This window comes from Scyliorhinus canicula, chromosome 9 (genome assembly GCF_902713615.1).
Source record: "Scyliorhinus canicula chromosome 9, sScyCan1.1, whole genome shotgun sequence".
NCBI lineage: Eukaryota > Metazoa > Chordata > Chondrichthyes > Carcharhiniformes > Scyliorhinidae > Scyliorhinus > Scyliorhinus canicula.
The window spans coordinates 80151564-80177406 of NC_052154.1; the positions used below are offsets into that span (position 1 = coordinate 80151564).

The 25843-nt window shown below is 45.1% G+C and overlaps 1 protein-coding gene across 4 annotated transcripts in view; it reads left to right on the forward strand.

The window, feature by feature from the left end:
* ndrg4 (NDRG family member 4) overlaps positions 1–25576 on the forward strand; it is a 259801-nt gene extending 234225 nt beyond the window's left edge. For 3 of the 4 annotated variants that reach the window (XM_038807026.1, XM_038807025.1, XM_038807027.1), the window contains 6 exons: positions 1067–1118; positions 2550–2597; positions 8386–8421; positions 8964–9015; positions 17922–17960; positions 24631–25576. In XM_038807026.1, coding sequence (XP_038662954.1) covers positions 1067–1118; positions 2550–2597; positions 8386–8421; positions 8964–9015; positions 17922–17960; positions 24631–24797 — 394 coding nt within the window. In that variant the 3' untranslated portion in view covers positions 24798–25576. The remainder of the gene's footprint in view (positions 1–1066; positions 1119–2549; positions 2598–8385; positions 8422–8963; positions 9016–17921; positions 17961–24630) is intronic. The other variant, XM_038807024.1, reaches the window with a different exon arrangement.
* Positions 25577–25843: the final 267 nt, after the last annotated feature.

Sequence of the window (25843 nt, forward strand, 5' to 3'; positions counted from 1 at the left end):
TTCCTTCTCTGTCTATTCTTTCTATTTTCTGCAGATTTGCTTTTTCCCGTTTCCCTATTTTGGCCCACTGGGAGAGTGGGGGGCTGTAAAAGTGGGCACAATGCCCAGCACCTCACACCCCCTCTCATGCCTGCCCCTACTCGGACTCTATCCACAACAGGGGAGCTTTGTGTTTAAGCTACCTGAAACCTAGCAGGCTGATGATTAGGCAGGAGAGGTGGTGACTCCTTTTTGGGCCCTCTCTAGCAACTGTCTCAAGGTAGTTCTCCTCCCCCAACCAAGATCTCTCTCCCCCCCACCCTTCCCTGCAATGCAAATTCTGGCCTCCCTTGTCCAGGCTCACTGTTTCAGTATGGCTCCAATTCACAACACAGCACACAGAATCCCTACAGTGCAGTAGAAGGCCATTCAGCCCATTTTGTCTGCACTGACCCCTGAGAGAGCACCCTAACCAGGCTGCTGCCCTATCTCTGCAACCCCATAACCTCACCCAACCCACAAATCGCTGGACACTAAGGGGAAATTTAGCTTGGCCAATCCACCTAATCTGCATATCTTTGGACTGTGGGAAAAATTGGAGCATTCAAAAGAAATTAACGCAGACACGCAGAGAATGTGCAAACTCCACACAGACAGATCATCACTCTCATTATGGCTCACTAATTAAGGACGGAATTGAAATGAAATGAAAATCGCTTATTGTCACGAGTAGGCTTCAATGAAGTTACTGTGAAAAGCCCCTAGTCGCCACATTCCGGCGCCTATCCTGGGAGGCTGGTACGGGAATCGAACCGTGCTGCTAGCCTGTTTGGTCTGCTTTAAAAGCCAGCGATTTAGCCTTGTGAGCTAAACCAGCCCCGGGTCCCTGGTTCTGTGAGGCAGCAGTGCTAACCACAGTATCTACACATGGGGCAAGTGTGATTGGGAGCTCTCACTTCGTTACTCTGATCCCTTTCAAATGTTCCACTTCTCTTGGTAATGAGAAATGAAATGTAAACTGATGTCAGACTGCCTATGAACTGCCTGCAGGCTGAAGAATGTAAGCTGATGGTGTGTTGTATTTTAGGTGCTCGGTGATGCTGGTGGTGGGGGACAATTCCCCAGCAGAGGAAGGTGTGGTGAGTATGGGCAGTGATTCTGCATCACACTCGAGTGTCTGGGACCAACTGCATTGTCTTGAATAAAAGCAAATTACTGCGGATGCTGGAATCTGAAACGAAAGGGAAAATGCTGGAAAATCTCAGCAAGTCTGGCAGCATCTGTAGGGAGAGAAAAGAGGCTTTGACAAAGAGTCATCGGACTCAAAACGTTAGATCTTTTCTCTCCCTACAGATGCTGCCAGACTTGCTGAGATTTTCCAGCATTTTCCCTTTCGTTACATTGTCTTGAAGAAAGAAATGGCATTGTTCATTGTGCTGGCTAATTGTGAAAAGCTAGAAATCCAGGAGCACTGCATTAAGAAATGAGTAGTCCTCATTCTTCTGACATTGGTTCCTTTCCTCTCTGTCTTCCCATCTAAAAATCTCAGCATTTTTACTGATGTCTCTTTCCCTCAACTCTTCATACTTTGCTGCGTTAACTATGTCATAATTTTACTAGATTAATACAGGTTTTGAAAGTATTTTCGAGGAGGCATCCCTACCCCTAGGCCAGAAGATCTGGTTCCAATCCCACTTCAGGACTTGATGACCATTGAAGTGCAAACTGTGGCCAAGCAGGTTTATTATCAGTTTGTAAAATCCTTCCAATATGTCTGATAGCACATGGTGAAAGAGCAACGAGCGTTTCCTGATTAGTCACACTGCAGAAGCGAATGGCAAATCACTGCAGTACTTCGCCATGCACAATCATAATGGAGGTCCAGTGCCCTCTGATAGCATGGTACCTGAAGGAGGAGGGATACAGGTCTTAAACTGTTTGCTTTTAAACAGATTAAGTCCTCCACCAAATAGTGCTAATAGTTTCCCTGCTAGTATTGCCAAATTAGATTGAAGCTCCCAAGTAATATTCCAATAACCCTCAGTCCAACTGGACAAAGGTTTTGAGTATGGCATCCAGAACAATCAGTTAAGTATTATTTTTGTTGCGTAATAAACTTGGATCGACATGTATTATCAACAAAGAGATGGGGAAATGCTGACATGGAAGCATCACAGGATGCTAGTGTGATACTTGCAGGAACTCTGTGCTATTTGTAATGTATTTAATGTATTATTTTGCGTGTGGCTGTAAATTAACCCACTAAAAGCAGAGAATAAATGGAAGGTAACGGATAGGGAAAAAGCTTTCTGGTTGTACAGTAGTTTCTGGAGTACAGTACATGTGCAATGAGCATTTTCTCCAGTTAGCATTTCTAGCAAACTTTATACTTATTCTTTTTGAACCACAAATACTGATCAAAGAAGGCCATCATGAATACATTTAAATGTCAGTACATGTATTGACCAGAGAAATCCTTTCCCATTTTGGGAGGTGGAATTAGTGCTCATTTTTAATCCACACATTTTATCACTCATAGTTTTATACTAATTCTGTCTTCTCAATCTAAGGTGGAATGCAACTCCAAGCTGGACCCAACTCAGACAACTTTTCTTAAGGTATTGAATGTACTGATCTAACAATATTTGAAACAGATGAGAATTATTTCCACCTAAAAATAGCAGAGAGCAACAGTTGACTTAAATAAGTGCGATTATCTGCAGATGTATAGATGCAAGATAATTGGGTGACATGGGTCTGATCTCAAATAATGACTTTTATTTCTTGTACTTCATGTTCATTTTGTTTTGTTTGGGGGACATTGTCAAGGTAGTGTTTACTGCCTATGCCTTAATGTGACTATGAGCATTAATTGTCAAGCATTTATAGGCAAGGCCGGAAAGGAGTAACTGTTTTCCTTTACCGTTAGTTGTTTTTATGGCAGACTGACAGCTTTTATGGTCACTTTTACTGGTGCTAGCCTATGAATGACCAGATTTATTGAATACATTTTTTTTTCTTTTATAAATTTAGAGTACCAATTAATTTTTTCCAATTAAGGGGCAATTTAGCATGGCCAATCCACCTAACCTGCACATCTTTGGGTTGTGGGGGCGAAACCCACGCAACACAGGGAGAATGTGCAAACTCCATACGGACAGTGACCTAGAGCTGGGATCAAACCTGGGACCTCGGCGCCTTGAGGCAGCACTGCTAACCACTGCGCCACTGTGCTGCCCTGATTTATTGAATACATTGTCACAACTCACCATGGTTAGAATTTAACACCACAAGAAGCCCCTGAATAATCACCCTCCTTGCCAAGGCAGACAGTAGTACGTAAAGAACACTTCTCTATTGGCTCATTTGGTTGTTGCAGGTCCTAGATTCGCTGAGCCTGTGAACAGTATGAAACCTGAATTCTATGCCCTGTCTGTGCTACATTACTTGGTCAAAGGTAGTGGGAGAAGTACAGCAATTAACTAATGCTCTTGGGTTAGGGAGGTGCAACATCAGCCACTGGGACCTGCTGGAAGTCCATGTGATGGTGAGAACGGAATTTTACTCAGTTGTGAAACTCTCCTCAGTTGAACAGCCTGAAGAATGACTAATTAAGTGGAGGAAATTGAGTACCCATACAACTGTACCTCAGCATGGATAAAACACCTTAAGAATATGGGGAGAAATATGGGCAGCATGGTGGCGCGCTGGTTAGCATTGCTGCCTCCTGGCGCCAAGGACCCATTTCGATCCTGGCTCTGAGTCACTGTCGGTATGGAGTTTGCACATTCTCCTGTGTTTGCGTGGGTTTTGCCCCCACAACCCAAAGATGTGCAGGCTAGGTGGATTGGCCTCACTAAAATGCCCCTTAATTTAAAAAAAAATGAATTGGGTATTGTAAATTTAAAAACAAAAGATTAGGGGGAGAAATATTGAATTTAATTATATTCATGACGGCACAGAAAGAGGCCATTTAGCCCATGCTGGCTTTCTGTCGAGCAATCCAGTCAGTTCCATTACCCTGCTCCATCCCCAAAGCCCTCAAGTGTTTTATCCTCAATTTCTGTTTGTCTCCACTTCACCACCCGCATAGGCAGTGTGTTCCAGGTCGCTGTGTAAAAATGTTTGTTTCACATCCCTCGCAATTTTTGCCTAAAAACTTAAACCTGGGCCTCCTTCATCCTTGTAATTTCAGCAAACGATAACAGCTTTCCTTTGTCTACTTTATCTAACCCCTGTCATAAACCTGTGTACCTCTATCAGATCTCCTCTTAAACCCCTTTGCTTGAAGGAGAACAACCCAGCTTCTCCAACCTAGCCTGGCACCTAAAATCTCTCATCTCTGGAACAAATATAGAGTCACAAGAGGCACAGAGAAACTTGTGCTTGTACCAAATATTGTCATAATGTTATCGCTCATCTCATAAGATGGTGAGTAGTTTGCTGCCGAGTTAGATGCTGTAATTTCTGGCTTCACATCACACTAGATATTTTTCACTTTGCTTTCACCGCTTGCTGATGTTGAACATGTGCTTCAGCAACTCATTTTCCATTTTCATTCATTTCGTTCCATAGTCATCGAGTGCGTTGGTTCTGTTTGTACTGAAATGAGGAATCTCTTCTCTGTCTAACAACTTGAGTGGTTCATTCAGTCATGTTATATTTTCTTGAATAAGCACATCTACCCAAGACCTTGCTGGTTTCTGGGAACATTGATTCTATCAAGTATGACTCATTTTGACTCAGTTGACATTGGGCACGATTTTCCGGCCTCATTGCGCTCTCGCTCGAGTGGGACGAGGCCGGTGAATAACGGGAGGCTGAAAACGAGAACCGCACCAAACCCCAAACTGTGTGTGATACAACCGGCCCACTCCTGTAAACGAAATTGTGGCAAGAAAGCAATTATCACCACTTGAGCCCTATTTCCATACAATTAACGGGAATCACCCCATATCCAACGGCCTTCCATGATCAGCGGCCTACCCTTAGTGGTCATGCTGGCGCCGATTAGTACTCCTTTTGAAAAAATGTGAGCCAGGCAGATGGACAGCTGCGGGTAGCTGAGGAGATGAGTAACCATCTTCGCTCGCAGGCAATGAGCCTGGGGCCCTGGACATGCTGCCCCTGTGGGGAGAAGGGGTGGGGGAAGATGTGCGGGTCTGCATGTGTTCCCGTACATGGGGCAACCCTAGCCCCAACTTTCTGCCCCACTGACCACCTACAACTCCCACTGACCATGGAGGCCTCAAGCCTTGCGGTTGAAGGCTATTGCTAATAGGGAATTAGTAATCGTGGTTAAGTAAGAACTTCACACATCCCAAGTGAATCCCCATGGGTGGGCGGGCCATGTAGCATATGCAGCTCATTGCATCCCAATCACACATTGATGCATGGATACTGACCTTGGAACACTGCAGGAGGCAGCACCACAGACAGCAGCCAACCTCTGAACACCCAGGGGATGGGCCCCAGCCCCGGGCGCATGTCCACGGCCCGGTATGCGTGAACATGGTATGTCGGGTGATGGGGCATGGGATTGGTCGTCAGCCAGCGTTGTAGAACAAAGAGCCAGAGGCGTCATACTGAGGGTATTTTAATGTTCCTCATCCAAGTGTACACCAGTGCCCAACTATCCCGATGGTGCCGTCCCACTAGCCCCACTCTCCCTCCCTCGCCACCCCCAAAGCCCCCTCTACCACTACATAGGTGTGTCCCCAGGATGCACTTCAGAGGGGGAGGCAACCAGCTGCTAATCTCGTTCCATGACCTTCAATGCCCCTGACGCACTTGACTGTGGCACATTCACTGCCGTGCCACCCTGTTCCGGGTGCTGGCTGCGAGATGCGGCCCATCAGAAGCTTGGGGGAGGCTGGTGGCCACCGCCGCAGGGCCATAGGATGGGTCCAGGTTTCCACACAGTGTCCCCTCTTCCCAGTTGGTGCCTATAGGGCCCTGGGTTCATCTTGGGACAGAGGGGCAGCAGGACTGAGCCCCAGATGCCCCAGTGTCATCTGGCTCTGCCAGCCCTGGCAGCTACTCATTGTCTGCTTCATGGTCTCTATGCCCTCGGCGATGCTCCTAAATGATTTGGACACGCTCTGCAGTGACTCGGCAGTGCCCACGTGCGGCTGGGGCAGGTTCTGCAGCCCCTCGGCCATTCCAGCAGTATCTTATCAAGGTCAGCCTGATACTGGGTTATGTCCCCCAGCGAGTTGGACATTCTGCCGAGGCCTTCAGTCATGGCCTTCACCAATTGCGCCACACCTTGGACATCTTCACTCATGCTGCCGACGTTGTGCACCAGGCTCTCCACTGCGGTTGCCACCCTAACAGTGTTGGCCTCGGTGCCACGCCACCAAGATGCCAGCGACATCTTCTGCGCCCATAGCCTCTGGGACTCCTCCAATCGGCTTTGGACCTGCTGGAGTGTCGCTGACATCTCCCTCTGAATGTCCCGGCCACTCCCTAATGTCTCCATCAGCTCCGCGTAACTCTGTTTCACAGGCTCAGCATCTGAGTGGGATCCAGCAGCCCACCAACTCCTGTCTCGCCTGGGGTTTCCTGCCTCCACCTGATGTACATCAGCAACTGTGTGATGCTCACCAGATTATGTCCCAGAAACCTGACCATTAACGTTTCACACCGAGGTGCGTGTATCTGCACTGATGGAGGATGCGGATGACAGCTGTGAAGCATCAACTGTGGCATCCTCGGAGCTCTCCTCTGAGGTGGTCTCATGGGAGGCGGGGCAGGGTGGGGGGGGAGGGGGGGGAGGGGGGGCATCCCCAGATGGGCCGGCGCTATCAGCTGGAGGACCTGCGGGAGAATTAACACGTGTCAGTGGGACGGATGGGTCAGTCTGTATGGCATTAACAACTGGGTCCCATCGGGGTGGTGCCGGCGGATCCTCACCTCTGTGACCTGTGCTGACCTCCACATTAGTGACCAATCTGTCCTCAGCCACCCCCATCACCTCCAGGACCTGTTCCTGGCGATTGTGGAAGAGCTTCTCCTGCGGAGACACAGAGAAGTCAACATTAGCCATACACGTGGGACACAGTGCTGAGGGGGGGGGGGGGGAGTTGTGAAAGGAGGGTTGGGGTGATGGGAGGGTTGGGTCGAAGGGAAGGGGCTATGAAGGGTGGGTTGGAGGGACAGATGGAGGCGTGTGGGGGGTGGTGTCAACTCACTCGTGCTGCCTGATGTTGGTCGGTGACCTTCTTGCAGCACTGGAGGCCAGTCCTCCAGGCCATGTTGCCCAGCTTACAGCGGTTGCCACTTAGTCCCAGGTGGCATTGGCTGCCCGAGAGCTCACCCTCCGGGACCCTTGGGAGAACAGGACATCGGCCTGACCTCCACCGCATGTAGGAGCCTCCCCAGGTCTGCGTCTCCAAATATTGGGCCCAGACTTCTCAGCGCAATGGCTGCGAGCTGAGTGGGCTTGGCTGTGCAAGTGCTGTTTACGTGCCATTTAAGCTGGTTCGCAAGGTCCCAGTGAATCCGTCAGCGAGTCCGCACCGGAAAGACCAACCCAGTAACCCCACATGAACACTATGGGCAATTTAGCATGGCCAATCCACCTAACCTGCACATCTTTTTACTGTGGGAGGAAACCGGAGCATCCGGAGGAAACCCATACAGACACGGGGAGAACATGCAGACTCTGCACAGATAGTGACCCAAGCCAGGAATCGAACCTGGGGCCTTGGCGCTCTGAAGCAACTGTGCTAACCACTGTGCTGCCCATGCTTCATTCGTTCACCAGAAGCAGATAATCATAAGCTTTGTTCATTTCAGGCAGCTGCACCATGTTGGACTTCTACTTGTTCAGGAGAACCAGGCAATTATGGTCAAACAGCCAAGTCATCATGTCACATTCTGAACGAGGGATATTCTTATAACAAATTCACAAAGTCACAGGATGGACAGTTGGCAAAACCTAGTTTGGGTCACCCAATTAACAAATTGCCATTAGACAATTATCCAACCGATCTCAACTGCAATTAGACATTCACCCTATTTTTCTCACAGACATTCCAAAGTGGTCTTGGGACATTGCTGTGGACCACATCTTAAAAGACCCGTATATTCATGAGACATCCATCCAATCTATTCAGATAGTAATTGGACACACCCAGCAAAGCCATGTAGATTGGGGGAATCATTAAACCACCTTGTTTACTTGACCTAAACTGATGCATTATAGTTCTGGATGTCAAGTAGGCACAATTCTCATAGAAACTCCTAAAACATTAAATTGTAGAGTTCCTGCCCAAAAGGTAAGGTGCATTCCTGAATGTTCCTATGAATTGTAGGCAACAGTGGATAATGATAACTCAGATGTTGAAAATAAATAGCAGAAGACTGTTGTAACCTCTCCATCGGTGGTGTTTTATTTTACAGATGGCTGATTCTGGTGGCCTGCCTCAGATCACACAGGTTAGTAGTTCACAAACCCTATCTGGTTGGATAGATATTTTTCCTATCCAACTTCCTAGCTTGAATGAGGTGGAAGCTCTTAAATATGAATCAGAAGACTGTGGGCCTAAACTTCAAGAATTAAGAACGTTATACATAAACCCAGTTTGTGCTGATGTTACAGCAACAGAGTAGGAGAAGCTAGGAGGAAATCCCTCGCCATAACCCAGGGCAGTACTAGTTTCAACTTACGCAGAATTAGGTCAAAGCCCTGTCTGTCAGCGTATTCCAATGATTCAGACAGGTGTTAAAAATGGCAACATTTGTAGAACATCACGGAATTCTCCCAAAGTCCAGGGAATTCTTCCAAAATCCTGACCAATATTGCTCTCTACACCAGTAAAAGTAGACTGGTTGGTTATTCAGCTCATTGTTGATTGTGATTTTCCATTATTCACTATGCATCATTGTGTGAAACACTTTAAGATGCCATGATATGATTTGATATTGTACTTTATCATTTTATATTTTGTATTCTCAGTTTGTGTGTTTTGTTCCAACAGCCTGGAAAACTAACAGAGGCATTCAAGTACTTTCTGCAGGGCATGGGCTACAGTAAGTATCAAAAGAGCCAGAGCACCAGGCTCATTATGCGTGACTGAGTATGAACGTGTTTCATCTTCTCTTCAGTTTTATTTATCAAGAAAATAGCTAAATTCAGTTTGAGTGCATACTCAAGTCATACTGGTTATGAAATTTATATATCTTGGTGTCAGCTCACCATGGATTTACTCATAGTAAGATAATGCTCATCTTGGGGTTTACTAGATGATCGTTGTGACTATAATATTAGTTTGGTGTGCGATATTCAAACTGCCAGTATTCATTACACATAATTACATGTTCCCTCTGTAAACAAAAGTGTGCATTAGTGTTTTTGCCTCTGTTCTCTTTGTATCTGTTTACTCTTATGCTTGTCTAAATGTGAACTTACCATAACTTTCTGGTTATATGTCGTATGTCTGTATCTAGAAGGTGTATGATACAGCAGAAGGATCGTCCAATACTCTGATCGGACTGCACACATGCCAGTCCGAGTGGTGTGTCTTTACCTCATGGTGACTGAACAGATTTTGTTCTTGAAATGGATGCATAGGATCTTTGTTGTGGTTTTCAAATTAGGAACAGAGTAGACCATTTGCCCCAGCCTGCTCCACCATTCAATATGATGGTGGCTGATCATCATATTCAATGCCTCTTTCACTTTATGTCATTGGTATTTAGAAATGCCAATCTCTGTTTTAAACATACTCAATGTCTGAGCTTCCACAGCCCTTTTGAAATAAAGAATTCCAAAGATTCACCATCCCCTGAGTAAAAACAATTCTCCTCCTCTTGGCTCTAAGTAGCTTTCCCCCTTATTTTGAAATTGTGCCCCTGGTTCTGGAGTCCCCAACCAGGGGAAATATCTTACCTGCATCTACTCAATCAATCCCTTTAAGTATTTTGTAGGTTTCAACAAGATCAATTCTCGTCCTTCAGAACACCGACAATACAGGCCCAGTTTTCCCAATCTCTCTTCATAGGACAGTCCTGCCATCCCGGGGAACAAGTCTAGTGAACCTTCACCGCATTCCCTCAATGGTAATAATATCCTTCCTAAGGTAAAGGGACCAAAACTGCATGCAGTACTCCAGGTGCAATCGAACACAGGTTCTATACACAATTGAAGCAAGACTTCACTATTCCTGTACTCAAATCTTGTGATAAAGGCTAACATACCATTAACCTTCCTTTTTTAAAAACTTTAGAGTATCCAATTCATTTTTTCTTCTAATTAAGGGGCAATTTAGCGTGGCCTATCCACCTCGCCTGCACATCTATGGGTTGTGGGGAGAATGTGCAAACTCCACACAGATAGTGGGCCGGGATCGAACCCGGGTCCTCAGCACCGTGAGGCACTAACCACTGCGCCACCGTGCCGTCCTTCCATTAACATTCCTTTTTAAAAAAAATAAATTTAGAGTACCCAATAATTTTTTCCAATTAAGGGGCAATTTAGAACATAGAACAGCACAGAACAGGCCCTTCGGCCCTCGATGTGCCGAGCAATGATCACCCTACTCAAACCCACGTATCCACCCTATACCCGTAACCCAGCAACCCCCTCTTTAACCTTACTTTTTAGGGCACTACGGGCAATTTAGCATGGCCAATCCACCTAACCCGCACATCTTTGGACTGTGGGAGGAAACCGGAGCACCCGGAGGAAACCCACGCACACACGGGGAGGACGTGCAGACTCCGCACAGACAGTGACCCAGCCGGGAATCGAACCTGGGACCCTGGAGCTGTGAAGCATTTATGCTAACCACCATGCTACCGTGCTGCCCCAATTTAGTGTGGCCAATCCACCTAACCTGCACATCTTTTGGGATATGGGGGTGAAACCCACGCAGACACGGGGAGAATGTGCAAACTCCTCACGGACAGTGACCCAGTGCCGGAATTCGAACCCGGGTCCTCAGCGCCGTAGGCAGCAATGCTAACCACTGTGCCACCGTGCTGCCCTTCCATTAACATTCCTAATTGCTTGTTGCACCTGCATGTTAGCTTGCAGTGACTTACTGACAAGGACACCCAGATCCCTTTGTATTCCTACACTTTCTAATCTCTCACCATTTAAGAAATACTCTGCATATCTGTTTCTCCTACCAAAGTAAATAATCTCAAATTTTTCCACATTATATTCCATCTGCCATGTTCGTGTCCAATAACTAAGTCCGTCAAAATTGCCTTGAAGTCACTTAGCATCTTATTGACAACACCTATTCCAACCTAACTTTGTGCATTCCCCAAACCTTGACATATATTTGGCACCCACATCCAAATCATTGATATATATTGTGAACAGCTCGGGCCCAAATGCTGATCCTTCGGTTACCACACTAGTTCAGCTTGTCAATGTGAGAATGTTCAATTTATTCCTACTCTTAGTTTTTGCCTATTAACCAACCTTTAATCCTTCTACGCCCTCCTCTTTCAACACTCTGGGGAGTAAAATATCAGGATGTGGGAACTTATCAACTATTAGTCCCATTAATCTTTCCAACACAACTTTCTTACTAATGCTAATTTCCTTTAATTCCTTATTCTCCATATTTCTGGGATCTCTAATTAACAGGAGAAATCAAACTGTGTGAAATAATTAATCTCAAAATCTTATTAAGATGAGACGCCACACTTCAAAAGTAGCAGTGCCTTTTGTCACATCATAAAGTTGCATGTCCCAACCCTTCTGTTGTGCTTTCTACTTTAAAACAGCTGCTCGGAGCAGTGTAGGAACAAATATTATTTAACTGCCCTTCCTGTCAGTGACTACTCATTACAGTACGAATGCCGAGAATCCTGTGGTTGATGAATCTGTTGAAATTATTACTTCTCCACACCATAGGACTTCAGAAGTGGTTCTCGCAGAGCAGCTCCTTAAATTTTCTCGTTTCTTCCTGTTCATGATTATAGGTTTCCTCCCACAGTCCAAAGATGTGCGGGTTAGGTGGATTGGCCATGCTAAAATTGCCCGTAGTGTAAGGTTAATGGGGGGATTGTTGGGTCACGGGTATACGGGTTACGTGGGTTTAAGTGGGGTGATCATTGCTCGGCACAACATCGAGGGCCGAAGGGCCTGTTCTGTGCTGTACTGTTCTATGTCTATGTCCATTTAGGAGTTGATATGTTTTCTGAATGATTTGGTGTGAATTGAGTCTCGATACATCTTTCCAGTGCTGATGTTATGTGCTCAATTGCTACAACTTTTATAATGTTGGGTTGACTAGAAATTAGCAATAGATGTCAAATATCCATTGGCCATCGAGCTGGGTTGATTCTCCCAGTAATTCCAAGCACTTCCTCTACACAAATTATCTTGTCAACATCTTCAGATGGGTAGTTTTGTAGAAATGCTGAAGGGAGGCTTAAAGGTAGCTGCTGTGTCGTCCATACGGGGTATTGAACATGTATACCTTTTCCAATCCTGACAACATCCTTATAAAACGCTGTGCCCTACTGGTGATCAAATCGTCCCTGTAATATGGTGGCCAGCACTGCACGTAGTGCTCTTCAGATTCATCTTCACCTTGTGTCTTGGACTCTGTGGAACCTTCCAACTAGATGTAATGATTTGCTTGTGCAGACCTTCTTGCTGTCCCTTTATCTTAATTTGATAGCCAAGGTGTCAGTAATTAACATTCGTACCTTGAACTTTGGTTTTAGGTTTTGAAATCTTAGTTTGAATACAAAGGAACAGTTTTGTTTAAGATTTTAAAACAACCTAATAGAGCCACTTTGAATGGCTCTATTTCTGCTTCCCCATCCTATGCATCCTAAGTCTTGCCTAATCGCATCATAATTGCCTTTCCCCCAGCAATAACTCTTGCCCTGCGGTTTATACCTATCCCTTTCCATCGCTAAAGTAAACATAACCGAATTGTGGTCACTATCACCAAAGTGCTCACCTACCTCCAAATCTAACACCTGGCCTGGTTCATTACCCAGTACCAAATCCAATGTGGCCTTGCCTCTTGTTGGCCTATCGACGTACTGTGTCAGGAAGACCTTCTGCACACATTGGACAAAAACTGACCCATCTAAAGTACTCGAACGAGAATGTTTCCAGTCAATATTTGGAAAGTTAAAGGGCCCCATAACAACTACCCTGTTACTTTCGCTCCTATCCAGAATCATCTTTGCAATCCTTTCCTCTACATCTCTGGAACTTTTCGGAGGCCTATAGAAAACTCCCAAAAGGGTGACCTCTCCTTTCCTTTTTCTAACCTCAGCCCATACTACCTTAGTAGACGAGTCCTCAGCCCATACTACCTTAGTAGACGAGTCCTCAGCCCATACTATCTTAGTAGACGAGTCTTCATCAAACGTCCTTTTTGCCACCGTAATACTGTCCTTGACTAACAATGCCACACCAATCCCTCTTTTACCACCTTCCCTGAGCTTACTGAAACATCTAAACCCCAGAACCTGCAACAACAATTCCTGTCCCTGCTCTATCCGAAATGGCCACAACATCGAAGTCCCAGGTACCAACCCATGCAGCAAGTTCACCCACCTTATTCCGGATGCTCCTGGTGTTGAAGTAGACACACGTCAAACCACCTTCCTGCCTGCCGGTACACTCCTGCGACCGCAGGCTGGGGGTTCAGGGGGAGCAAGCTTCAACTGGTGAGAGGAGTGGGGAGAGGATTTAGTTACTCGGGGTTTCTTAAAAAAATAAATACCTACCTTTTCAGGCCTCAAGCGAGCAGTCCATTAGACCACCACCGCCAACTGAAAATGTTGCAAGGCTTTAAAGGGGCCTCGCAGCGGTCAGTCCAAACTCCAGGGCCTCCGCACCACCTACTGCTTACCACGCCCCCCCACACAATCGTCGGTACTCCCCTACCCCCCCACACAATCGTCGGTACTCCCCTACCCCACTCCCAAGCTGCACCCCCTCCCCAACCTGACTCCTCTCCCACCCTGTTGCTGCTCCCCTCATTAAGTATTAGAATTTTGTACTATGACCGCAGAGAGAAATGTGTTGGATTTAATCTGATGGTATTTGTACAAAAAATGTCACAAAATGCTCCTGAAAATAATTTGTTACTGAACATAGAACAGTACAGCACAGAACAGGCCCTTCGGCCCTCGATGTTGTGCCGAGCCATGATCACCCTACTCAAACCCACGTATCCACCCTATACCCGTAACCCAACAACCCCCCCCCCCCCCTTAACCTTACTTTTTAGGACACTACGGGCAATTTAGCATGGCCAATCCACCTAACCCGAACATCTTTGGACTGTGGGAGGAAACCGGAGCACCCGGAGGAAACCCACGCACACACGGGGAGGACGTGCAGACTCCGCACAGACAGTGACCCAGCCGGGAATCGAACCTGGGACCCTGGAATATCTGGATAAACTTCTTTTTTTTTAAAATTTATTCTCCTTTTTCATATTTTATCCCAAATTTATACCCAACAATAATCATTAATGTAATGTCAATCCCTTCTGGATAAACTTTGACCAGTTGTGCATGTATTAAGCTACACATTAAAGTTCCAGTGTGGCACTTGGCCTGAAATAGTTACTAAATCTAGGTGATTCTATCAAGCTTATATAGTGCTGATAATACAGGGTGTATTCCCAAGATACTTTACGAGCAGGAAGTAATAAAAATATAAGAAAAGTTAGTGTTTAGGAGGGAGTGACTTAAAGTTTGATCAGAAAGGCTAAAACATTCAGAATTGAAGAAGCTAATCCTGTGGATTGAAGGGAGGAGTAGCGTCGGGCAGCTGCAACAAGAGGTGAAGACGTATAGAATGTGGGACTGGATACAAGTGATGGACAAGTGGAATTTAGCGATACAGACTTACTTCATTTGGACCAGTTAGAGGAGAATGTTTTGAAAAATATGGGTCAATATAAAAGAATAAAAATCATTGAGTTTCGTTCAGCGGAATAATTCAGTAACAGACAAATTTCTGTAAAGGCAGCAGTGTCACCCTGGGAACAGTGTCTGATTTGTTATATTGTGAATGTAGCAATGATATTGTAATTTCAAACTAATACAAGAAATCAGGCCTGCTTTCATGGATTCTATACCGTTAAATATATGGGAATGCTAGTAGGGTAAACTTAAAGGCACTTGAATACAAAAATATAAATGAATTAGGAGCAGAAGTAGACCACTCTGCCCCTTGAACCTGCCCCATGGCTGATCTGATTTGCGGCCTCAACTCTACGTTCTGGTCTAGCCCATATTCTTTGATTTCTTTGTCAACCAAGAACCTATCTAACTCGGCCTTAAAAATATTCAATGACCTTGCCTCCACTGCTCTCTGGGGAAGAGAGTTCCAAAGACTAAAGACCCTCTGAAAGATAAAAATTATCCTCATCTTTATCTTAAATGCGAGATCCCATTATTGATAAACTGTGTCCCCTATTTCTAGTCTCTCCCATAAGCGGAAACATCCTCTCAGCAACCACCTTATCAAGTCCCTTCAAGTTTTTGTATGTTTCCATAATATTCTCATTCTTCTAAACTCCAATGGATAGAGGTCCAACCTTTCTTCATAAGATAACCTCTTCATCCCAGAAATAGGTCAAGTGATCCTTCTCTGAACTGCTTCTAATACAATTATATCCTTTCTGAAGTAAGAAGTCCAAAATTGTACACAGGACTCCAAATACGATTTCACAAACACCCTGTACAATATATAAATTAGGTGTAGGGCAAGGCTGCTGAGCCCCTCGAGCCAGCTTCATCATTCAAGAAGATCATGGCTGATCTGATTTCTGCTTACCCCGATAACCTTTAACCCCCCCTTGCTTATCAAGAAGCAATTTACTTCTGTCTTAAGGATATTCAAAGGCGCTGCCTCAAAAGTTTCACAACTTCTGAGAGAAAATTATATTCCTCTGTCTTAAATGGACGACCCTTTATTTCTAAACAGTGACCCTAGTTCTAGATTCTTCCAGAAGAGGAAACATCCTTTCCACATCCACCCTGTCAAGGCCCCTCAGGATTTTATGTTTCAATCAAGTTGCTTCTTACTCTTCTAAATTCCAGAGGATACAAGGCTAGCCCATCCAGCCTTTCCTCATAAGACAACCTGCCCATTACTAGATTAAACCTCCTCTGAGCTGCTTCCAATGTATTTACATCTTTCCTTAAATAAGGAGACCAATACTGTACACAGTATTGTACAGAACTGTAGCAAAACGTCCTTATATTACAGAGTTCTGTGATATCTTTCCATTTAAATATCATTCTATTCTTCCTACCAAACTGGTGTACAAGTTCACATTTTCCCACATTATACTCCATCTGTCAATTTTTTGTCAACTCACTGAACTTGTATCCCTTATGCAGACTCCAATGGCTGGATTCTCCGCTGTCAGGATTCTCCATTTCGCCGACAGCCCGGCGATTTCCTGATGGCATGGAGCTGCCCACAATGGGAACTCCCATTGTCCGGCTGGCAAGACGGAGAATCCTTGGGGCCTGCTGCACCAGGAGAATCCCACCCCTTATGTCCTCCTCACAACTTACTCTCCTACCTATCTTTGTGTCCAGTAAGAAGTCTTACAACATCAGGGTAAAGTCCAATAGGTTTGTTTCGAATCACTAGCTTTCGGAGCACTGCCCTTCCTCAGGTGAATGAAGAGGTGGGTTCCGGAAACATATATATCGACAAAGTCAAAGATGCAAGACGATACTTTGAATGTGAGTCTTTGCAGGTAATTAACTCTTCAGTCACCTGAGGAAGGAGCAGTGCTCTAAAAGCTAGTGATTTAAAACAAACCTGTTGGACTTTAAACTGTGTTGTAAGACTACTTACTGTGGTCACCCCAGTCCAATGCTGGCATCTCATCTTTGTGTCAGCAGCAAACTTAGCAAACATACATTTGGTCTCATCAGTCATTTATCTTCATCAGTCATTTATGTAGATTGTAAATAGTTGAAGCTCCAACACCGATCCCTGTGGAACTCCACTGGCTGCAGTATGCCAACCTGAAAATGACCTATTTATCCTTACTTTTTGCTTCCTGTTAGCTAACCAATCATCTACCAGGCTGATCATGAGCTCTTATTTTGTGCAGTAATCGTTGATATATCTTATCAGATGCTTTTTGGAAACAATAAGGTTTTCTTTAAACTCTTCCCAGGATGTGGGTGTTGCTACCCAGACCAGAATTTTATTTCCCTTGAGAAGGTGGTGTGAGCTGTCTTCTTGAACAGCTGCAGTCCATGTGGTGTAGGGATACCCATAATAATCTTTATTCGTGTCACAAGTAACACTGCAATAAAGTTACTGTGAAAATCCCCCAGTTGACACACTACGGCGCCACTACGGGTACACTGAGGGAGAATTCAGAATGTTCAATTCACCTAACAAGCAGGTCTTTCGGGACTTATAGGAGGAAGCTGGAGCATCCGGAGGAAACCCACACAGACACGGGGAGAACGTGCAGACTCCGCAGACAGTGACCCAAGCCAGGAATCGAACCCAGGTCCCTGGCGCTGTGAAGCAAAAATGCTAACTACTCTGCTACCGTGATAGGAAGGGAGCTCCAGGATTTTGACTCAGTGGCAGTGGAAGTAATAGTAAGAATGATAAACACATCGGGCCTTGCACTTCCTGCTGCTTAGATAACACGGTCATGAAGTGGACAGCTGTTGTACCTGGAGCAATGAGGGAGTGAAACTCAGAGTATGTCCATGAGGCCCTGGCCATAACTGTTCTTTGCAGCCCACTGCATCTCTGGATCAACTCAAAGCACCAGATGTCTATCAAAGACTCAGTTAGACCAGGCATTCCATATAGATGGTCTAGTTGTATGAGACCTATGAACTTTTGTGCTCATTTGTATGGAGTGGATGTGGATTAGATGTGAGTCTATGTTTATTTCTGGTGTAGACTGTAATGATTTGTGTTTCCTACCTCCTTATTTCACGCTCAGTTGCGTATTTAGTGGATAGACGACTGAGTAGTGGAGCAGGTACCTGTTTCCTGTTTCTTCCTGAGCTGCTACATTGCTTGCGCGAGCGCCTATCTTTCACTTCATTGTCCTTGTCTCTTGCCTTTGCATGAGTTGTGCTTGTCCATCTGTACCATTCACTTTGTTCCTAACTATTCTATTTCTTATCATCATGCTGCAGCTTGCGACAGCCAGTGTGCACCTTTCCCAACATTTGTGTGTAACTATTGGTCTCTAACTCACACTTGAGCACTGTGAGGCGTGAATACTTGAGTTTTCTAAGTTCCAATCAGTTTTGTTGTTTAAAAATATATATTTCTATGTGTATTTTATTTTGTTAAATTGTATACGGTGTTAGATCAAGGTATGTATTCCATGCTAGTGGATCTCATGGTAATAAAGGAAATGAGTCAATTAGTTATCCAGTGAATATAATATAGGAATGATTTCAGAGAGAAGACATTTTATCCAATCATATTCAGGGTGTGGCTGAGGCACCAAGGAGCAAAATATCATTATGTTTAAATTTTCTTCCTTTTTGTTTTGTTGAACAGTGAAGTTTCTTACCTCTCGTATTGCATAGTGTTTGAACATTTCTAGAATGATTACTGTACACCAACATTTTAATTTTAGAACTGATTTTTTTCTTCCCATTTTCCTTTCATGAATCAGAATTTGCAGAAATTAAGTTATTATAACCTCAGTAAAGTCATGATCGCTGTGGCCCTGTCTCACTCCAATTCCATCTCCTGTCTCAATTCTTTAAATTGTCAAAAAGGTGACTATAAAACCAATGTTGTGGCAGTGACAATCAGCAAACATTCAATTCCCTGTTTTCATTATAAAGGGGAAACAATCTCTGCTGAATGCAGACGCCAAAATCCTGGCCAAAAGGCTAGAAGACTGTGTACCTGAGGTGGTCACAGAGGACCAGACGGGCTTTGTCAAAGGTAGACAGCTTACCGCGAACATCAGGCGCCTGCTGAACGTGATAATGACCCCCTCCGGGGAGAGAACACAAGAGGTGATCGTCTCCCTGGACGCAGAAAAGGCCTTCAACAGAGTCGAGTGGAAATACCTCATAGAGGTACTGGAGCGGTTCGGGCTTGGAACAGGGTTCACCGCTTGGGTAAAGCTCCTGTACAACGCTCCCATGGCGAGTGTACAGACCAACAATACCAACTCCCAATACTTCCAGCTGCACAGGGGCACCAGACAAGGATGCCCACTGTCCCCGCTGCTGTTCGCACTAGCAATTGAACCGCTAGCAATCGCGCTCAGGGCAGCAAAAAATTGGAGGGGGATCCGAAGGGGAGGTAGAGAGCACAGAGTCTCACTCTATGCGGATGATCTGCTCCTCTATATCTCGGACCCACAAAGCAGCATGGACGGAATCATCGCGCTCCTGAAAGAGTTTGGAGCCTTCTCGGGCTACAAACTCAACATGAGCAAAAGTGAGATCTTCCCAGTACACCCGCAAGGGGGGGGCAGCACTAAAGGGGCTGCCGTTCAAACAAGCCCGACATAAATTCCGCTACCTGGGGATCCAAATAGCCCATGACTGGAAAGGGATCCACAAATGGAACCTCACCAGCCTGACGGAGGAAGTTAAAAAGGACCTGCAAAGATGGAACACACTCCCGCTCTCCCTCGCGGGGAGAGTTCAGACGATCAAAATGAACGTACTACCCAGGTTCCTCTTCCTGTTTAGATCCATTCCGATCTACATCCCCAAGGCCTTTTTCAAAGCGCTGGACAAACTCATCATGGCGTTCGTATGGGGGGGTAAAAATGCTAGGATCCCAAAGAAGGTCTTACAAAAAACAAAAACCAGGGGAGGGTTAGCCCTCCCGAATCTACAATTCTACCACTGGGCAGCAACAGCCGAGCGAGTAAGGGGATGGATCCAGGAGCCAGAAGCTGAGTGGGTGCGTGCGGAGGAGGCCTCCTGCATGGGAACCTCCCTCCGGGCCCTCGCCACGGCAGCACTCCCATCCCCACCCAAAAAACACTCCAGCAGCCCAGTGGTGACAGCCACCCTCCAATCCTGGAACCAACTGCGGCAGCAACTTGGCCTGACCAAAATGTCGAACAGGGCTCCCATCTGCAACAACCATAGGTTCACACCAGCACTGACTGACGCCACCTTCAAAAGGTGGAGGCAGGACGGGGGGACACTGACAGTCAGGGACCTATACACGGACGACAGGATCGCAACACTGGACGAACTGACCGAGAAATTTCAGCTAGCTGGGGGGAACGAGCTACGGTACCTGCAGCTCAAAAACTTCCTACGAAAGGAGACGAGGACGTACCCACAACCGCCACGACAGACACTACTGGAAGACCTACTGGACGCAAGTATCCTAGAGAAAGGGAACTGTAGTGACATGTATGACCGACTGGTAGATAGGGACGACACCGTACTGGACGCAACAAGGAGGAAATGGGAGGACGACCTGGGGATGGAGATAGGGTGGGGACTCTGGAGCGAAGCACTGCATAGGGTCAACTCCACCTCCACGTGCGCAAGGCTCAGCCTGACGCAACTAAAAGTGGTACATAGAGCCCACTTAACAAGAACCCGTATGAGTAGGTTCTTCCCGGAGGTGGAAGACAGATGTGAACGGTGCCAAAGAGGCCCGGCCAACCACGCCCACATGTTCTGGTCTTGCCCCAGACTCGTGGAGTACTGGACAGCCTTCTTCGAGGTTATGTCCAAAGTGGTGGGAGTGAGGGTGGAGCCATGCCCGATAGTGGCGGTCTTCGGGGTTTCAGAACAGCCAGATCTATTCCTGGGGAGGAGGGCGGACGCCCTTGCCTTTGCCTCCCTGATCGCCCGCCGTAGAATCCTGTTTGGCTGGCGGTCAGCAGCACCGCCCAGAGCTGCGGACTGGCTGTCCGACCTCTCGGAATCTCTCCAAATGGAGTAAATCAAATTTGCCATCCGAGGGTCGGACGACGGCTTCCACAGAACGTGGGAGCCATTCATGCAACTGTTCCGGGACCTATTTGTGGCCAATGTACAAGAGGAAGAATAGTCGGGGGAAGGTAGCGGGAGGGGGGGGGCTACAGGTTCGTTACGGGGGTTCGATGGCTAGCTAAGGCCCAAAACCAAACTAAATAAACATGTTGAGGGGGGGGGGGGGGGCGCAGTTACTACTACGAAGATGCTTACCTGTAAATATGTATGTTAATTTTTGCGTGTTTGTTTTTTTTTTCTCTCCTAACAATTTGTAATTTGTTCAATATAAAATATGAAAACTGAATAAAAACATTTATAAAAAAAAATAAAGGGGAAACAAGTTTGACAAGATAATGAAATGAAATGAAAATTGCTTATTGTCACGAGTAGGCTTCAATGAAGTTACTGTGGAAAGCCCCTAGTCGCCACATTCCGGCGCTTGTCCGGGGAGTTACTTAAGGACACTAAATGGGGGCAACACAAATCGGGTCCAACCGTAACTGAAAATAGGAAGGACAGGTTAAGTTAATGAGACCTTGGGCAGCGCGGTGGCACAGTGGGTTAGCCCTGCTTCCTCATGGCGCCAAGGTCCCAGGTTCGATCCCGGCTCTGTGTCACAGTCCGTGTGGAGTTTGCACATTCTCCCTGTGTTTGCGTGGGTTTTGCCCCCACAACCCAAAATGATGGACAGGCTAGGTGGATTGGCCACACTAAATTGACCCTAAATTAGAAAAAAAAGAATTAGGTACTCTAAAAAAATTTTTAAAAGTTAATGAGACCGTGGCCAGATACTGACAAACGCACTGTATATTCCCTTCTGCTTTTGGGGAGAGAATTTGCAACATTTACAGTTAAAACCAAGCTTTGATCTCAGTCACCATTGCAATGACAAAAAGGTGCTGCAAAAACTGGTTTAATTAGGAATATTCATCCTACTCTGTCTGATTGCAGTGTTTAAGCACTTGATTGCCCTACTCTCCATTTTCCTCAGAAGCTTGGAATTAAAATAACTCTAAATGCTAGTTATCTGTTTGACAAGCAGCGGGCAAATAACCAGTTGGATTGATCCTGTAGTTGGGGACATTCAAGTATTTATGAAGCATAAATTAACAAAAGAGTTTAGCCACTTAGATAAAGTAATGCCTTGTACCTCACTGCAGGCACCTGTAGCTTGAGCAATTTGGTTTGGGTGTTCCTCAGCTGTTATAACAAGTGTACATTTTAACAACATGTTATGACATTCTGAACAGAATTGGAGAAGCTTATCAGGCAGTCTGCAATAGTTCAGATATCACCAAAAGTATATTTCAAGTAATTATTAAATAAATAGTCATTTGGAAGTACAAAACTTGAGCATTGCTGAAAAGTGTTGTACGTAAACCTTCAGACACTTCGACCAGTTTATTACTCAAACGTTTTACCCAGATGCTCTTACTTGCGAGATGAACAAAGGATAAATACAAGTTTATGATTAAACCAAATTTATTATTATACACAGTAAAAAGTAATCCCTATAAATTATCCCAAATAATAATCTCAAGATTCTTAATACTACCTGTGCCGATGAACTCTATGTGCGGGTCTAATTCTCTGAGCCTCTGTTATCTCAGGGCCTTCATCTGCAAAGGTGGGTCTTGCACATTTGCTTCCTTCCATCTCTGGTCTGTCATCAAATGTTTTCTATTATCTCTGCACCGGGTCTTTGCTGGGGAAGGTCCAGGGTGGTCGATCTTTATACCCCTCTTTGTGCCTTTCCAAACAGTTATCAGGGCCTCGGCGGGGGGGGGGGGGGGGGGGGGGGGGGGGGTGCTACAACCAATGGAGTTACCAATTGAAACTCTGCAGGAGACCGGGGGTCCATTTCGATGTGTATTGTTTGCATGGAACCTTATTCCATAACCGGGTGCCAGAAAGTTTAGCTCTATCTGGGCAACCCAAAATAATCAATTCGTATGAATAGGACCGATTATCTCCCTGATGTGTTATTGACAGGGCAGGCGCAGATATGTCCTGGCAGCCTGTCTGTGTTCAGTGTATTCAAACTTCGAATTCCCATCAGGCCTGTCTGCAATTCCAACTGTGGTCTAATTTAAAATGTCCAATTCTGTATCAGGCCTAAAAAGTCAGGCAGTTGGCCATTTTACCACAAAAGAGACCTGTGCAGGTTTTTCATTTTGCACTCGCGTGGGCAGCACGGTAGCACAAGTGGCTCGCACTGTGGCTTCACAGCGCCAGGGTCCCAGGTTCGATTCCCCACTGGGTCACTGTCCGTGTGGAGTCTGCACGTTCCGTGTCTGCATGGGTTTCTTCCAGGTGCTCCGATTTCCTCCCACAGTCCAAAGATGTGCAGGTTAGGTGAATTGGCCATGATAAATTGCCCTTAGTGACCAAAAAGTATCGGTGTAAGGGGAAAACAACAATTTATACTGTATGAGAAGAGAATGCTTACGATGTGTCCTAATGAATGAAAGATGAAAAGCTTTGACATGTCTCTTTTGTCCAATACAAAAATCATAAAATATGTTGGAAATTAGATTTGCAGTATTTTGAGTGTTAGTATGAAATGTTACCGAAAAGTGTAGTTTTATAGTGACAAACTATGAGAGGGGATTAAGACAACTCAAGTGTTACCATTTAGGAACATAATGGAGAGGGGGCCTAGGTACATAGAGAAATATATGAAGTATTAATTATTTAAAAAAAACAAAATATATTTTCTTCAAGTTAAGTTGGGGAATAGACCCAGGGATATAGACTTAGTAGATCATAGAAAAAATGTCTTTACTCAGAACGATAGGCAGTCGTAGAATCAACATATGAGGAGTTCAAGGCACAGGTGGATCCTAGGCTGTGTGACTTAATGGCTATTTTCCAAACTATGGAAAAGAATCCTTGAAGTTCCTATTTCTGATTTCCCAAACGTGACTTGGGACAAATTTTCATCCAATCCGGGGGCACAGTGGCAGATATGTCAAGAATCACAAGTTCTATCTTTGCAGCCCCCAAGTTCAGGCAGACTGAACATCAGTGGGAAATGCAGAGAGGTACAGCACAGTCTCAGAAAGGGATTTGATTGATCCATCGTGCTTGTCCTCCATGGTGACTTAATCATAGGAGAGGCAGAAACCTGAGAGTATGTAATCTGCTATACCCTACATTGGTGAAATGACAAAGTAAAAATTGGAGAGAGTAGTGAATGAAACAAATTGCTTAGCTGCAGAAGTGGGAGATAGGAAAGGATTTCAGAGCTGCAACAGCTACTCTGGTTGAAACATGAATGCTTTGGGCTAAGGTATGTATCACTGCATGCTTGCTAATAAATGCACATTGCAATCCTGGATTCTGTCCATTCTCTGCTCAGGAATGTAGACATTGCCCTAGACCGGGGCGTGAATCTGAGCCGAAACTTGCACGTGAAGGCTGTGAAACAGTATTATCACTCGCATGACAGACCTATGAAGCTCCATCAGAAACTAAATGCATGATTACTGCTGCAAATGGCATGTCACAACTGTGCTTTGTGCTAGACAAACTATGGTATGGGTATCTAAAAGGGACACACATTGTCTAGTACTCGAAGACCCATTGAGCAAACTTCCTCTGGCTGCCCTCATTGCCTGAGTCTCAGTGCAAGGTCCTTAAGATTGCTGCTCAACTTATGTTTTGTTATTATCTTCGTCTGAGTGAAATACTGGTTTATAACATGGATTATGCTTTCTCTTTCAGTGGCGTCTGCCAGTATGACTCGGCTGGCTCGTTCACGTACGGCCTCGTTGACCAGTGCCAGCTCGGTAGATGGACACCGTCCACGAATCTGTACTCAAACCAATAGCAGTGACAGTGTGGGCCAGGTGACTCAGAACATCTCTCATACCATGGAGGTTTCATGCTAAAAGGTGATGAAACATAGAAAGAAAAAATGTGGATGAACCTGAAAGGTTTTCTATTTCATATTATCCTTGCTATGGAAATAGTTAAGATATAACGAGTAGAGATTGCTTCATTGCAGTGTAGCAGTCTGTGATTTTCTAGCCTAACAATTAAAAGGCTGTCTACATCTTTTTTTCCTGCATGGGTCACAATCATTGTGAATCTTATTTTGATAACTTGTAGTTTGCCTGAAGCTCTCCAACCTGTTAGCAGCCCTTCACAAGTCCTATATTTCTCCAGTCAATCAGTGCCATGGTACATAATAGCGACTGTGCCAATGTAATAGTATTCTTGTATTCAATTATTTTAACTTGTGCAATAGGGAAGCATCACAATTTGAACCGTTTAAATGTGGATGCACTTCCTAGCATTGGTGTGTTACTAACTGTTTAGGTGTTCTTTATGCTTTCTGTAACACAGCGTGCAAGCTACTCTGATCACTGCAGATATAGTGAATCTGGCTGCATTACTTAATGTTTTGTAGATACTTTTATTCCCCCTCCCCCTCAACTTCAGTTTGGAAAACTATAAATGAAGAGGTCAAAGATTGTTGTGAGTTTTGTGTTCTGAACTTTGTGATAATTGTAGTGATGTTGAAATACTTTTTTGTACAAAATGATCCTTTGTTGTGGTTGCTGTTGATCTAATATCTAACCACGGCTGTGGGTGGCATTATTGATAATTAATTCACTGTCAATGTATATGTTTATGAAAATAATAAACTCAATATGGTTAACTAAAATCTGTTTTGTCTTGGCCTTCACTTTGATGATAGGGGAACATTTGTCACTGATTTGCGTTTTCTTCACATTTTCTGATGCAATTTTCTCTGTCCCTTGGAATAATCCTAGAGGTGATGGTGATGCTCTGGTATTTCACTCAGGTAGCCTTCTGAGTGAATTATACTATTTTATCTGGCAGCGCAAATTCTAACCAAACCTTCCACTGTTCTGGGTGTCATGACTCAACTATGTACTTTCACAGCTGAGATTAGTTAACGGATTGAACC